At 39.0% G+C, this 15,726-nt stretch overlaps 1 protein-coding gene across 7 annotated transcripts in view; it reads left to right on the top strand.

Annotated features, from left to right (window-relative positions):
• The window catches only part of DOCK4 (dedicator of cytokinesis 4), a 435,623-nt gene that overhangs the window by 220,699 nt on the left and 199,198 nt on the right, over positions 1–15,726 (top strand). For all 7 annotated transcript variants that reach the window (XM_070264886.1, XM_070264887.1, XM_005609313.4 and 4 more), the window contains exons 9-11: positions 7,074–7,155; positions 7,698–7,758; positions 12,205–12,337. In XM_070264886.1, the coding sequence (XP_070120987.1) occupies positions 7,074–7,155; positions 7,698–7,758; positions 12,205–12,337 (276 nt within the window). The remainder of the gene's footprint in view (positions 1–7,073; positions 7,156–7,697; positions 7,759–12,204; positions 12,338–15,726) is intronic.

Below are 15,726 nucleotides of genomic sequence, written 5' to 3'. Positions count from 1 at the left end.
TTAAACATACAGCGAGCTTTTAGGTCCGTCTTGACCTGGTAAATCAGAGTCTCCAGGGTAGGGCCTGGGCTTTCTGCAGCTCCCCAGGACAGAGTTGTACACACTCAGCTTAGGAGCCCCTGGATGAGAAGAAGGCCAGTGGGTGTCTTCTATTTACCGCTGAGCATCCCTTCCATCCTTCTGTGCCATAGTGAGCACCAAAGTTCTTGGTCCAGCGACCACGCTATGGCCGCCAGCACACCTTCCACCCACTTCCCCAGAGTATCTCGCCTGGACTTCGGTGGTACCAGCTCCTGGGGGCATCACTACAATTTATCTATCTATCTATCTATCTATCTATCTATTTATTTAGTAATTAAAGATTGGCACCTGAGGTAACATCTGTTGCCAATCTTCTTTTTTTTTTTCTGCTTTTTCTCCCCAAATCCCCCCAGTACATACTTGTATATTTTAGTCGTGGGTCCTTCTAGTTGTGGCATGTGGGACGCTGCCTCAACATGGCCTTGTGAGCAGTGCCATGTCCGCGCCCAGGATCTGAACCAGTGAAACCCTGGGCCGTGGAAGCGGAGAACTCGAACTTAACTGCTCGGCCACGGGGCCGGCCACTACTACAACAATTCAAAGATTTTATTTTTTCTTTTTCTCCCCAAAGCTCCCCAGTATATAGTTGTGTATTTTAGTTGTGGGTCCTTCTAGTTGTAGCATGTGGGATGTCAGCATGGCTTGATGAGCAGTGCTGTGTCCACGTCCAGGATTCAAACTGGTGAAACCTTGGGCTAAAGAAGCGGAGCGCATGTTCTTAGCCACTCAGCCATGGGGCCAGCCCCTATTACAACAATTTAGAATGGTGCTTGAGTTTTCCCATTTTGAGTTGTTCTTTGCCCCTCATTCTAGGAAAGCACAAGTAACAGTTCCCTGCACAGATTGTTGGAAGCATCATGCACTGTTAGTCAGAGAGCATTTGAGAAAATGCAGGGGGAGCAGTGAAATAGAGCACTGACATCACCTTATATTTGTGTTCTCTTGCCTTTTGGGTAGAGTCTCTAGAGTCAGCACAGCTGAATCAATCTCTTACCTCTTCTCACGACTCCCTTTCCATCTTCTTGCTCCCAACGTTTCTTACGTGGCTCCTGGAGCATCTCCCTTCACTCCTACTCAATGTAGAATAGATATTAATTGTCGTCCTCACACATGGCATAGTTAAATTTAAGACAAGTGACTTTGCTTTTTCAAAGATGCTACATGGAGTATTTTTTGGTAAATTTGTTTTATAAAGTAGGAGTGTAAAAGAACGACAGAGTTCAATGATTTTCTGGATTAGTATACCAGAACATGACCATCTAAATGGTTTCTCTCTTTTGTTACTGTTACTTTTGGAGACCGTAAATTTATTTCAATGATTTAACTGTTCAAAATAATTTTAGAAGTGTTCTTTGTAATTTTTTGTAGATTGATCAGACTCCTAATCTTTCACACCACATGCTTCACCCGAGATATTACCCTGTCATATATTCTTGGATAAGGTACACGTGTAACTTTCACATACGTTAAATCACCAGGCAGTTTTACATCTTATGAGAGGGGAGCTACAGAGTGATAAACATGAATCCATATAGAGAAATATAAAAATCTCCTTGGCATTGGCCATTTCTAACTTTAGGTACATTGCTCTTTGAAGGCAACTGATTGTCCTAGGAATACCCTATGGGACAGCTACTTGATGTGATTACTCAGAAGGCTGGGAGGACCCTCCCACATCAGGCCTGGAGACTTCCAAGATGCTAGGTAGGGCCTTTCCTACAGAGAAGTATGACTGCTTCTAAGTGGTTAGATAGAAGGAGGGGGAGGAACATAGAAGCATCCTCTCCTCCTGAGAAGAAGAGAAGCCATTAGGGTCTTCAGATCTCTACCATGCCTCCCACATTATTTGCAACACTGGTAAGAACTTTTCTACCAGACTGTGCTGTTGAAATACACTCTTCGTTATCAGAGGTCTTTTTGAGTACATCAGAATGTCAGCAGTGCAGCTGAGCCGGTTCACAGATGTGAACTCCCTAAACACAGATAGGTTTGTGCCTTTAGTTTTTTCTGTTGACTTCATGCGTTTTTAATTATTATTTTTTATTTTATTCAAATATTCACAATAAAAACCCTTGGTTCACATGACATGATTAGTTTTGCTCTTTGTCCATTTCAAGATGCTCTGTTCTTTTAGAGACAATGTAGCATTGTGGTTAAGAGGTGAGACTTGCAGTCAGACCCTGGAAATTAATATCCTGGCTCCATCCTTGACTAACTGTGCAACTTTGCCAACTTTCCTAATATCTCCAAAGCCCGGATTTCTCATATGTAAGGTGGGGATGGGAGTGCTTCCTACCTCATAGCGGGTTGTGGGAAATAAATGAGAAACTCCATGTAAAGCCATGTCATAATGCCTAGCACAGGATGTATATTTGCTTGTACTATTTTTCCCCAGGGGCCATTCTGAGGATGCTGATTTACACTCTGATTTCCTTATCTTGGTTTCCTCAATTCCTTGTTACAAGAAGGCAGGTTATAAATAATAAATGTGATTTTTTAAATTATTTTCAAAGAAAGAATTTGTCATTAATTTATAGTATAGTGATTTATAATGGCTCACACATGGAATTCAGGTGGACACTAAATTTCTTGGGCAGTGAAATCTCCTCTGGGAGAACACAGCAGTAAAGGGGAAAGTCAAATGATGATTTTTCTCTTCTGGTAATAATATCAACTCTCATTTCTCAGTGTTTCTCAAAGTGTTTTAGCTGCTTATTCATTTTTTGATGAAGAAGGAGGCAATATTCTCATTTGAAAATGTATTATGTCCTTATAGATATTCCCATTACTATGTGTTTAGTATAATAAAGATATAAAATGTGCATGGGGAACAGGGATAAATGGCATGATCTAGAACCTGGAGGTGCCGTGAAGTTAATTAGGTGACTCTCACGTCTCACATCTGGTGAGGCACCATTCACTGAAATCTCTCTTTGGAGAATTTTGTATTTTTTCCCTACCATAAAGTGAAGGACATTATGGGGAAGAGAAAGAAAGTTGGGAGGGAGTTAAATCTTCCCAATTATTTGGCATTTGTTGGATTTTTTTCCTGAAGGATTATATTTGTTCTGTCTTTAATTAAACACTAAGGAAGTACCAAATCATTGGCTAGCAGCTGGGGTTGTAAAGGTTAATAGTCATGGGCCTGTACTCCAATTATCCACAATGTAATAGAAAGAAACACACAAACCTCTTTGATTAGGAAAAAAGGTATAAACGATGTAATGAAAGTATGCACATCTTGTAAGAGGATACTTTTTAAATTCACAAAAACTAGTTTCGTTTTCTGATCAGAGATGCCACCCTTTGACTTATAATAGAGAGTCAAAAATACCACTTCATCTGGCCACAAAAGTTTGTGAGAGGATCTTAGACGATGTGCCAGAATGGAATATCATTGTCTTACTCAGTTTTTCCCCAGGCTTGAAGGCATACATTTTGGTTATTCTCCAAACGTGATGAGAGTGTGGGTGGGTATTTATTTGTAATCCAAAGATTCTGAAGTGCGTTGCTATAGGTCTTTTCTCTGAAACCATTTACTGATTAAGTAGTTGCATTTCCACCAGAGCTGAAGAGAAATTGATTGAGTTTGTATAACAACTTGTGACCAAATAAATAAAGTGGTTTTTTTTGTTTGTTTGTTTGTTTTGGTGAGGAAGATTGGCCCTGAGCTAAAATGTGTAGCTGATCTTCCTCTTTTTGTTTGAGGAAGATTGTCACTGAACTAACATCTGTGCCCATCTTCCTCTATTTTGTATGTGGGATGCTGCCACAACATGGCTTGATGAGCAATGCATAGGTCCCTGCCTGGGATCTGAAACCATGAACCCTGGGCCACCAAAGTGGAGTGTGGAAACTTAACCACTATGCCTCTGGGCCGGCCTCCAAAAAAGATTTTTTTAAATTGGCAACAAAGGTTTTCTTTTTCTTTTAAAAGTCTGGTTTTTAAAAAATAGCACATGACTTATTTCTCCATAGTATCCATCTTCAGTCTATTTTTATCTCCCCCTTAAGGCATGCTTAAGCTAAGGGAATGTTATTGGCTTACTACATATTGATATTCTTTCTGAAACAGGATGTGATATAGTATAATACTTGCATAATCAGGATTCTGTCTAGACTAGTGAAATTAAAATAGTGACAGAGCAAAAGGAATCTCTTTCTACAATAGAATACATTAGGAAACATTGTTTTGCCAGAATATTGATGAAACTTGTGAATATAGAATAGTATTTTATATCAGTATTGAAGTTAAGGTTTTAATATCTAGAATGCCCTGTTGACTTTTGTCTATTAATCTTATTGGTATTCATCATGTGAGACTGACCTGTCAGAAGATAAAGTGAAATTTGTTTCAAATGTGTTAGCAGGGATTATGAGGAACCTCAAACATAAGTGCATCTCAAAAAATGGACAGTAGAGCATGCTGTCCGTGATACAGGAGGGAGGAAGACCATCACGTTGCTTGTGTTTGGGGCTAAAATATAATCAATAGACATTACTTGTTAGTAGGTTACTGATGACTAAGAAGCAAAATCAAATACCAGTCTTAAATCCCAGGAGTTTTGACTAACTAAAACCAAGTTCTTATATCTTTTCGGAGTTTTGTATTTGCCTCCTAAATAATTGATTTCCCAAGTCATTTTACTCGGTATGTTTCATTGAGAAAACTACCAAGGAACAATTTCAAACTAGGGACTGCTTTGAAGTCTGCTACTACATCAAGATTCCCACTTCTGGGGCCGGCCCCATGGCGCAGCTGTTAAGTTTGCACCGTTCCTCTTTGGTGGCCCGGGGTTCGCCGGTTCGGATCCTGGGTGCGGACACAGCACCGCTTGCCAAGCAGTGCTGTGGTAGGCGTCCCACATATAAAGCAGAGGAAGATAGGCACAAATGTTAGCTCAGGGCCAGTCTTCCTCAGCAAAAAGAGGAGGATTGGCAGCAGATGTTAGCTCAGGGCTAATCTTCCTCAAAAAAAAAAAAAAAAATGATTCCTACTTCTTTCATTCCTTTTAGCCCAGAAAGGGTGTGGGGAGAGTTACCCTGAACTCTTGGGACCAAGCTTGACTGAGTCATTGGGTGTCCCAGGCAGACGAATGACTTCTCCCTTATCTCAAGATTCTGGAAATATTTGCTCAGTATTTCTATAAAGCAGAGAAAGAATTTACCTTACAACATTCAAATGAAGTAAGGGAGTTTTGAATTAATACATGGCATAGAATCTACTCAGCCACGCGCCAGCTTTGTGATCTTGGGCAAAACAGTTTACTATTTCTCTGTTTACCCATCTATAAAACGGACATAACAAGAGTACTGCCTTCATAAGGGTATAACGAAGATAAAATGAATTAATCCATCTAAATTCCTAGCAGAGTGCCCATCAAATGGTGGATTCTCAGAAAAATAGTATTAGCTAATAATGAGTGTTTAAAACGTAATTCATTTATCCCAAAATAAATTTTTGCACATTTCCTTTTAGCATATCTTAAATTTGAAATAATAGTGAATTTTTTTTCCACTGTGAAAAGAACTAACAGTCCTTTTCCTTGCATTATAGTAAATTACAATTGGTTAAAATTAATTTAACTCTGCATCCTTAGTTGTATCTGTCATCCCAGCCTCTGCTTCAGAATTATGTCATATGGGAACTTTAGCTTCATTTGAGAATCCTTGCAGCAATTTATCTTCTCTTCCTTCAGACTTCATCAGCCACCGCTCTGTGGAAAAAAATGTAGATAGTAGGTGTGGAAATGATCCCATAGAAATGCATCTTGCTTGCCCTTTCTCATATGAGAGGTCAGGAATAGGCATAATAGAAGAAAAAGACAAGGCAAGCCAGGTAGTTGAATCTGCTAAATATATCTATCTAGATTCAGATTGCAAAAGAGAATAAATATGTTCCCAAACAGCCATAAATTCAAATCCATATGCTTCCTTAGAGATCTGATTATGGCCCTCATTTCTCCCCCTGTATGGGAGAAGGGAGAGTTTGGATGACAGAGCCATTGTTTACGGCAAGGATCCCATGGAGTGGTGAATAAGCATAGAGACTTGGTAGGAGCTGAGCCTTACTAATGCCCTACACTCTTTTCCCTACTTGTTCCCTCGACTGAAACTACACTGAGCATGGCCACACCATTGCTAATTTCACGTCCTGTGGATGTTAGCTGTGTGTTCTGTGCCTGAGAGAGGCAACCCTTTGTTCTGTCATGGGCACCAGGATGTTGAAATTCAGAAGCTCCTGGTAGCTGGTAGATTCATTTTTCTTGGGTTTATATTCATTTTATTTTTTTTGAACATAAATAGTATAGGTAACACATTGCCTTGGCTCTAAAATGATGTCTACAAGTATTTATTGACTTGAATTACTGCCTGATCATTTTGTGTTTCATGAAATCTAGATGGCACTGTATTTTCAAATGCAAGTTCTGTGGGGAGTTTGAGGTTTTCATTTCCTTTGTGGACCAAAGAAAATTCAAGTTTGATTTCATGGGCTCTCTTTTTGTGTTTTGGACTATAGATTTATAAGAGCATAAAATATTAAGCCTTCTAAAGGATGGTTACCACTCAGAATGGTGTCCTTGTATGATGTTAATTAAATACTATGACAAACACATAAAAAAAATCTTCTTAGGTACAAATACACAAAACATGTTAGATCATGTTTTTTCTTCTAGTGCACTTGTTTTCTACTTTTTAGAGTAATAACAATGATATCACTTATACAGAAACCCATTCTCTTAAAAGTTAAGTTTTGGTTTGCATGTATATTTATAGTTTCTGTTTTTGGAGTTGCTGCTTTGCCAGTTTTATCAGAAGTGAAGCAAATGTCTATTGTCCTGAGTGCTCTCCTAATTTATATAAGCAACTTGATGTCAGATGAAGGGCCTAATAAGTTTTGAGTTTAACTCTAGGATGAAGAGCAACTGGAAAAGCGATGAGTCCTCAAATAGTAAATGATTTTCAAAATATCAAACTTTTTTCTCTTGTAGTGAGAGATTTTTCTTGAGGCTGAATAGAAACGGGCTGCCCAAAGCCCCGGATAAACCAGAACGACATTGCTCTCTCTTTGTGGTAAGTGGATCTTGTTTCAACCAGGAAGTGGATTCTTCGCATTGTACTTTATGTTACTTAAGAGAAATAAATTATTGTGAGAGAACGTAGTGAATTTGCTCAAACTTTGTGAATAACACACAAATAACAGTAGTGCCTGGAATTCTGAATACCACCATTCACAGTCACACCTTTTCTCCTTTTGTGTATGTTAGAGCCTGTTGGACTGTTACTAAAGGACAGTGGTGATAGGGCTCAGCATGGCCTGTGGTGTCTAGTACATACGTACTTAAAAGATGTTTAAAGAATGAGTGAGAGGTTAAAATAAGAATTGGCTTATCTTTTAAGTATTGCTTAACATTATAGACTTACAGTAAAGTTGATTGTAATGGTATTTTTAGAATAGGATTTGAACTATTTGCTTCTGCTACAAAAATTCTTTTAAGAATATTCACATTCATTTTTATCTTTCTTCTGTTATTTGTGAAAATAATGTGATATGCCCTTTAATGCTTCTGCATACTTTATGAGTTCTAAAATAACCACACTTTGTTTTTTGGTAGGATTTGGGTAGCAGTGAGCTAAGAAGGGACATCTATATCACCGTGCACATTATCCGAATCGGTAGGTATGACACTTGTCAGAGTGATAAAAGCAGGGAGAAGAAATGCTGAGAGGTCTCAATGTAGTCATGGTTTATTTGCTCTCTGGATCAGAAAGAAGTCAAAGCCAGATTTGAATCCAAGAATCGCAGAATTTTGGAATTGTTCCCTGACCTCCCCAAACTCACATACAACCTCCTCCTGTTTTCTTTCCATATAGGTCATTAGCTAGTTTGTTGTGTTTCATTTTGTTTTATTGGACTACTTAAACATATTTGATTCAAAAATTTGGTATGTCTTTTTAAATTCTACTTTCCGTTAATAGCATAAAATACATTTTTTTTTAAAGACTTTATTTTTTCCCTTTTTCTCCCCAAAGCCCCCCAAAACATAGTTGTATATTCTTTTTTGTGGGTCTTTCTAGTTGTGGCATGTGGGACGCTGCCTCAGCGTGGTTTGATGAGCAGTGCCATGTGCGCGCCCAGGATTCGAACCAACGGAACACTGGGACGCTTGCAGCAGAGCACGTGAACTTAACCACTTGGCCACGGGGCCAGCCCCTAAAATAAACTTTTAAGAGCTGGATTTCCTACAAGTTTTTATGAAAACTTTACACCAGTGGGCATTTTCCACAGTGCAGAACGTTGCAGAACATTATTATACAAGGTGCTATAAGGGTAATGAAATACTGAATACTGTGTATTTTTTCACTTGTATAATATCATTAGCTTTATTAAAGGGTCTGAGAAAACCTACAGGGAAAAATTAAAATGCCTCTTTAACTTTGTTGACCCTAGTTTTCCACACATTTGATTTGACTATGAAAACATTTATATAATATAACATTTATTAACATCTTGCAAACATACTATGGGTGTTCTACAGTGAACTTGTACAACAGAGCCGGAATGTGTTCACTTGTTTTTATGCATGAAATGCCTCTAAAAGCAGGCATTTTATAGCAGTAGAACTGGGTAAAATGAGGAATGTGTAGCCTACACAGTTTTTCTGTTAAAACTAACCAGCTGATACTGGGAATTGGTTGCCACTTCTTCACTAACTGTGCTACATGATTTGCTTGGGAATACTTCGGCAGGATAGTAATCTCTTTCCATGCAATCCTGCATAGTGATCTTTATAGTCTTTTATTTTATGCACGTGATAACTGCATCATGCACTGAGAGAGACTATAAAACATGTTGTCATTCCTACATAGATTTTTCTATTATTTTTTATCATAAAAATCTGTTCTGAAAACCTGTTTTCATTTTATGCTATTTTTATATTTGAGAGACAGTGGAAATAAAAAACAACATAAATTGTTTTTGGTTTTGTTTTAATTTTCTTTTTATAAATGAGTATGTGGGAAAAAATTTGGAAAGAATCTTTTAAAACATTGGAAAAGTTGGAATGCATGCTGCTGTGTGTTTATGAGATAAAGCCTCTGTCTGTTCCCAGGATGGCAGGGGTGCAGTTAGTTATGTAATTCTTTGCGGGTTTTTTTTTTTATTCAAATTTGTAATACCAATTGTTAATGTAACGTGTGGTTTTGGATATCTTCATGTAAACATTCTTAAAATTTGAATATAATCTTCTATAGCATTGAGAGGAAAAGTAAACCGCTTTTCCCTTCAGAACTTTTTAAAAGGTATCTACAGGTTTTTGGTGGTAGAAACACACATAGCAGAGTGACGGTATGCCCTGCTTGCCCGTGGCCTGGGTGACTCTGTCCTTCTCTCACTGGACTATTGCCAAGGAAGCCACTTGAGTAGTATTACCCATTACAGGCTATCTTTCAAATACATGGTGTTTGATAAGTGATTGTGTTTTTTACTCAGGTTTTTATGATTATTGCATTGTCAGAATGAATGTTGAATCAGAAATTACCAATCTCCCCTCCCCCTGAGCTTTGGTCAAATTAATATGTCTTTGAGATTACTGCAAAAACTTGCCTAATGATCATGCTTAGTGGTTTGATATTTTGAGACTGAGGAGAAATAAGATTTAAGGTAAGATGCTCTAAGAGAGGTTAAGACTTAGTCTGCTGCAGTGAAATTAAGGACTAGATGGACAACAATCCTAGGGATAGACACTTCTTACATTTTCTAGCATGTCCTTGTACCTGCTTTAGTAGGAAAAGGACACGCTGACCCTCACCAGCTGCAGAGAGCAGGAGTAATAACACCTTGCCTTGGAATTTAACCCCAGATCTCTTTTTTTTTTTTGAGGAAGATTTGCCCTGAGCTAACATCCGCTGCCAATCCTCCTCTTTTTGCTGAGGAAGACTGACCCTGAGCTAACATCTGTGCCCATCTTCCGCTACTTTATAAGAGGGACACCTGCCACAGCATGGCTTGATAAGCAGTGTGTAGGTCCGCACCTGGGATCCAAACCAGCAAACCCCAGGCTGCCAAAGCGGAGTGCGCAAACTTAACTTCTGTGCCACTGGGCCAGCCCCAAACCCCAGATCTTTGATTGGAGAGAAGGGGAACAGAAACAGAGAAATAGTTTCATATCCTCCTGCCCATTCCACTCAAGTTCTTTCCACCTCTCTATCACCCCTTTTAGCTTTTAGCTGGTTGCTAAATATTTTTACCTTTCCCCACTCTTACCTTCCTTCCTACTTAGACTATTTTGCTAGAATTTGGACCAAACTCTGAATCTTACTAATCCTAGAGTTGGGAGCATGAGGATTGGCATCCAATAGGCTTTTCAGTACAGTCCTTAGACCAAAGGTTTCCACACAGCCAGGAAAGAAAACTTAAAATTGGGTGTCTGAAGACATGAGTGGTGTGGAGGTTTGGGAGTTACGGTTCACAGCGGTGAGAGAGTGACAGAATTTCCCTGGAGAGTCTTCTCAAGTTGCTGTGAGAGAACACTTTCTCATCTCCGCTGTATTGCCGTCCGCCCCAAGAACCCACTGTTTTTTCTTTAGTGCACTTCTAGCTGAAGGGGGTAGAAAAAAGGAGTGACATGCATGCCATGTATAAACTCCCAGGAATTTAGAGTCTAGAAGAGTCCTTGGGAATAATCTTGTTGAGAGGTTCGAGTTTTTTGTTTTATGTTTTTTTTAGCTAATAAACTTCTTGTATGAGGTTAAATAACTTTAAAATACTCTACTCAGATTTTCTATTGTCTCCGTCAGCTTGCATTTACAAGGAAATGATTAAATGGGAAAAAATTATATTTCAAATCGTGATATCAATAAAGATTGGAGTATATATTTCATCCTAATACAGTCTGTAGTAGTAGTCAAAATAGAGACAAACTAGACTTTTTTTCCATTTAACGAGTGACCAAAATTTTAAATTTGTTTAAATCAATTCTGTAAGTGAAAGTATGATTCGTTGATAAATAAATTCAAATGTGACGTTATAAAAGGTTTGATTTGCAGGTGAAATTTATAGTAAAACATTGATAATTGGCCACATATTACACCATCAGGTCATGAAAACATGATTTTTGATATTCTTACATTTTGCACAACTAAAAGCAACTGACTTATTTTGACCATGTTTTAGTTTTGATTCTAACTGATAAAATGAGAGGTTTTTGAGCTGCTATTTGTAAGCATTTCCCTGGAAATGATTTCTTGCAGAGGCAGTTTTTATTACTGAAGAATGAAAGCCAAATTGGGTATTGCCATCCCTTTTTGTCTATTTAATGTTGGACTGGCAAGTGCTAGAGTCATCTAAATGTGCTGTAGGACAATTTTGCTCGGATGGAAACCATCTATAGGTGTGTTGCTAAGCATTGGGAAACAGATTTGCAGATTTTTTTAAAAATTATTTTTCTTCACATTAACTTGTTATATTTCAGCTTCAATATACTTTCTGCTTTCTGTCTTCAAAATAATTTGTTGGTAATTAAATACAATAATAAATTAAAACAATATTTGAATAACATACTTAAAAAGATATAGCAGTTTAAACAAGCTGAAACTGTGTCAGAGTGATAACCATCCCAGGAGGTTTCAGCGATTGGCTTAGTTACCGTCAACCTGAGCCCTGAGTCAGGGAAAGGCAGGCTCATTTGGTCCCCTAGTTTACTAGCTGTACCTTCAGAGAATCTTAAACTACTTCCTTTCAAAGGTGAAATATTTGAATTAGTTTTTTGAAAATTGAATTTTTTAAAAATAGGGAAATAAAATAGGCACTATTACTGCTTTTATTGATGTGAACCTCCTGGAGTGCTTCCTGAGTCCTTGGGGAGAGGGTTCCCAAACCTGGGATCAGCTCCCGTCTTCATGTTTCATAGATGATAACTGATGCCCAGAGTTAAGCCTGAGGTCACATAGCTAGGTGGTTGGCAAGGAGAGTGCAGAAATGAAGCAACATCTTCTGTTGCCCCAAACCTGTGTCATTTCCATCGCCCAGTCCCATTTCATGTGGCCTATCTTGTAGCTGTATCTATTTAAGGTGTGCTAATCAATGGCTCCTTGGGCCATGTTTGCTTTGTAATTGGACAGGTCGAATGGGGGCAGGAGAGAAAAAGAATGCCTGTAGTGTCCAGTACCGGCGACCCTTTGGCTGTGCTGTTCTTAGCATTGCTGACCTGCTGACAGGAGAGACCAAAGATGACCTCATCCTGAAAGTGTACATGTAAGAAGCACACGTGTGCTGGGGGCTGGGGCGGGTACAGAGGCACATGTGGCTCCTACCTGGTGATGCTACTTTACGTGAAAGAGCAGGGATGGGTTGAGTTTATGAGCCATTGCTCAAAAGCTCACTAATCTGTAGACCGGCTGCAGGTGAGCCCACAATTACCATTTGCCAGGCAGAGGAATTACGAAATTGAGAACCAAAGAATATAGTTCATCAACTGAGTGAACCGTCCACTGTAGAGTATCTCCTCTGTGAGTTTAAAACCCTAACATTTCTTTATCCCTAGAGAGTTAATTTGTTCTTAGAAAATGGAAATCATTTTTAATATAAATTAATTAGAATTAGGAAAGGGAAGTTCAGGTGATTTCCCTTCTCTTTATATATTATGAGTTTGCTAGGGCTGCTGTGACCAAGTATCATAAACAGGGAGGCTTAAGCAACAGAAATGTATTGTCTCCCTGTTCTGGAGGCTAGGAGTCCTAGATCAAAGTGTCAGCAGGGTTGGTTCCTTCTGAGGGCTGTCAGGGAGAATGTGTTCCATGCCTCTCTCCTAGTTTCTGGAGGTTTGCTGGTGGTTTTTGGCATTCCATGACTTGTAGATGCATCACTGAGATCTCTGCCTTCATCTTCACATGACCTCCCTGTGTGTGTGTGTCCAAATTTCCCCCCTTTTTAAGGACGTAGTCATATTGGGTTAGGGCCCACCCTAGTGACCTAATTTTAACTTGATTACCTGTGTAAAGACCTTATTTCCAAATAAGGTCATATTCTGAGATATTAGGGGTTAGGACTTCAACATTATCTTTCTAGGGGGACACAGTTCAACCTGTAACACTTCACTAAGAAAATCACGTAATGTATTCCAAATCCTAAGTTAAATGATGTTTAAAATGCACGTGATTTCCTATCATCCCACCCGGAGCACCTCCCCATAGGTGTGGAAGTTGAGAGTTGATGTGCAGTGATATCCCCAGAGCAAACCCGCTGAGGGTGGAGAGGGTGGGGGAGGTGCTTTCCACATTCCTGGTTTGAGGACCACACCACTGACCACCTCCGTGAGCAAGCTTGCTTTAGTTTCGTGTTCTGGCAGTTGAGTTGATATATCCAGTGTCTGTCAATAGTTTTTTCAGATGTGGAAGTAATACAACCAGCCCACTGCCTCTGGGACATATACTTCAAATTGCTTTTTGACTATTCTGCAGGATTTCATGGATTTATCTGTTCTCCACCTAGTGCCCCTGGGACCTCTGCTACACATTTGCTAATTAGTTGACAAAGATTTGTCTATAGCCTGTGGTTTAGGACCAGAAACTCTGTTTATCTCTTTTAAGAGAGAGAAAATCGATGACGCTGACTTTAAACTTGAAACCTTGTGGTGAAACTAGTGGAGAGTAAGATTTGCTACTCTTTTTATCACATGGCAACACTCAATTTTGGTAGTTGGGCTTAAATCCATGGTAATCCACTTTCCAAACTCTACTGGAGGTCATAAAATACAGTTTGTTTGAAATAATACTGGTGTTAATGGCCACCTTGCACAGTGCTTACTATGTGTGAGGAACTGTGTTAAACATTTTGCATGTATGTATCATGTCACTTTTTCCTCATAACAAAACCTTGAAGCAGATGTTCAGTTTTACACATAAGGGGACAGAGAGGCTAAATAACTTGCCCAAAGTCACCTGGCTAATAAGAACGGGAGCCAGATTTGAAGTTAAGACTGTCAGACTTTAGAACCTGAGCTCTCACGTTACCAGGTTGTATGTTTCTGGGTGTTATTTCACACCACTGTCTAGTAATGTGATAATGATGCTATTATGTGACATTGCTTTTTAAGAAAACCAAAATTCTTCACAAACACAATCTCATTGTTTCTTTGAATAGTCTTTCCAGGTGTGGGTAGGAATTGTTATATTTATCTTGCCATTGGGAAAACTGAGGGACCAACAGTTGCATACATCACCCTTGATTATGCAGCTGGCTAAAGAAGACCCATGAATCCCAGCTCTGCTTATGGGAGACACGAGCTCTCATAAAAATAAATTCTACTGCCCTTTGTGGTTTTTAATGTCTGTTTTTTCATAAGTATCACATAAGATTTGGGGTTATTCTTGCTGGAAGAGTGATCTCTTAAAAATGCCAGTTCGGCAAATTATGAAGTGGTTATAAGAGGAGTACTAGCCAGTTAAAACAGTCACTGTAGATTAAGAAGGAACTTGAATTTAGTGAAACATTTTACGGAAGTGCCAGTTAGAAATAATTTCGAAGAAATTTCTGTTAAGGTGATGAATCCTTAGCCCATCTGGGACTCAAATATAGAACAATAACAAGGACCTCATCTGAGTCTGGAAGATATTTCAGTCACATACTTTGGGAGCTTTGATTTTATTTGGAGTCTTGTAGGTTAAAAGCATGAATTCTGGAGTCACTTAGCTATCTAATAGGAAGCAAGCCATCTTTCTTCCTTCCCCACTGAGCTGAAATAAGAAAACTGGAGGCAGGATGTACCAAATGGCAATTTAGTGTCTTACAGCTGGACAGGTGGGATGGTTTCATTTCATCTTAATTTTCCAGCCTTCCAAGATTCAGTGCTCTGTTTGGTATCCTACTGTTAACTGGCTCGAAAAATAACCTCCATCATGTTCATCCTGGAAAAGCCTATGGTGGTGAAATAAATAAATATGTAAGCAAATTGTGAATTATTGGCTACAGACAAAATCACGAGGAAAAGGAATCTGTACTGTGGAACATTTTGATTGATAGTGTATGGAACTTTGATATTCAAGACTCTTGGCAGGGAGCATTTGTGGTTAATAAAAGACAGTAGCAAATTTACAAACATGTCCAGATGAGGGAGATTCTCCCTGGCCTAATTAGGAGAGTCCTGTCATTAAAGAGGGATAACAGACTCAGATATTTAGGAATGATCAGGAGTTGCCAGTCAGAGGGACATCCAACCATTCATTCCTGGAGCTGATGTTTTTTAAGCATTCACAATGTTCGGAGTACCAAGGGAGACACAGATATCAAGCAGTCCTAGATCCAATCCTCAAGAACCCGAAGAGTCTCCTAGATGAACTACGTCATGTAAACAAAGATAACATGAGCTAACAAGTGATATGAGCTAAAAGAACAAGGTAGAAATGGCTGAGAGAGTGAAAAGGCAGAGATGTGCCTTTCAGCCCAGAAGTGGAAAAGGCTTTGCCAGCCTTTTGCCAGTGCAAGTTGTATTCCCCTCAATTTCATTTTGCTTGGTTTGTTGCATTTTGGTTCTAGCCGAACTTGGTCAGGTTATTGTAGGCAGAGACTTGCTAACACATTCTAACATTTATTGAGCATTTACCATATACTGGGCATTATCCTAAGCCCAAGCTTAGTTAATGTTC

The sequence above is a fragment of the Equus caballus genome, chromosome 4 (genome assembly GCF_041296265.1).
Source record: "Equus caballus isolate H_3958 breed thoroughbred chromosome 4, TB-T2T, whole genome shotgun sequence".
NCBI lineage: Eukaryota > Metazoa > Chordata > Mammalia > Perissodactyla > Equidae > Equus > Equus caballus.
Note: the sequence above shows the minus strand (reverse complement) of the source record. Positions and strands in the feature narration are given on the sequence as shown.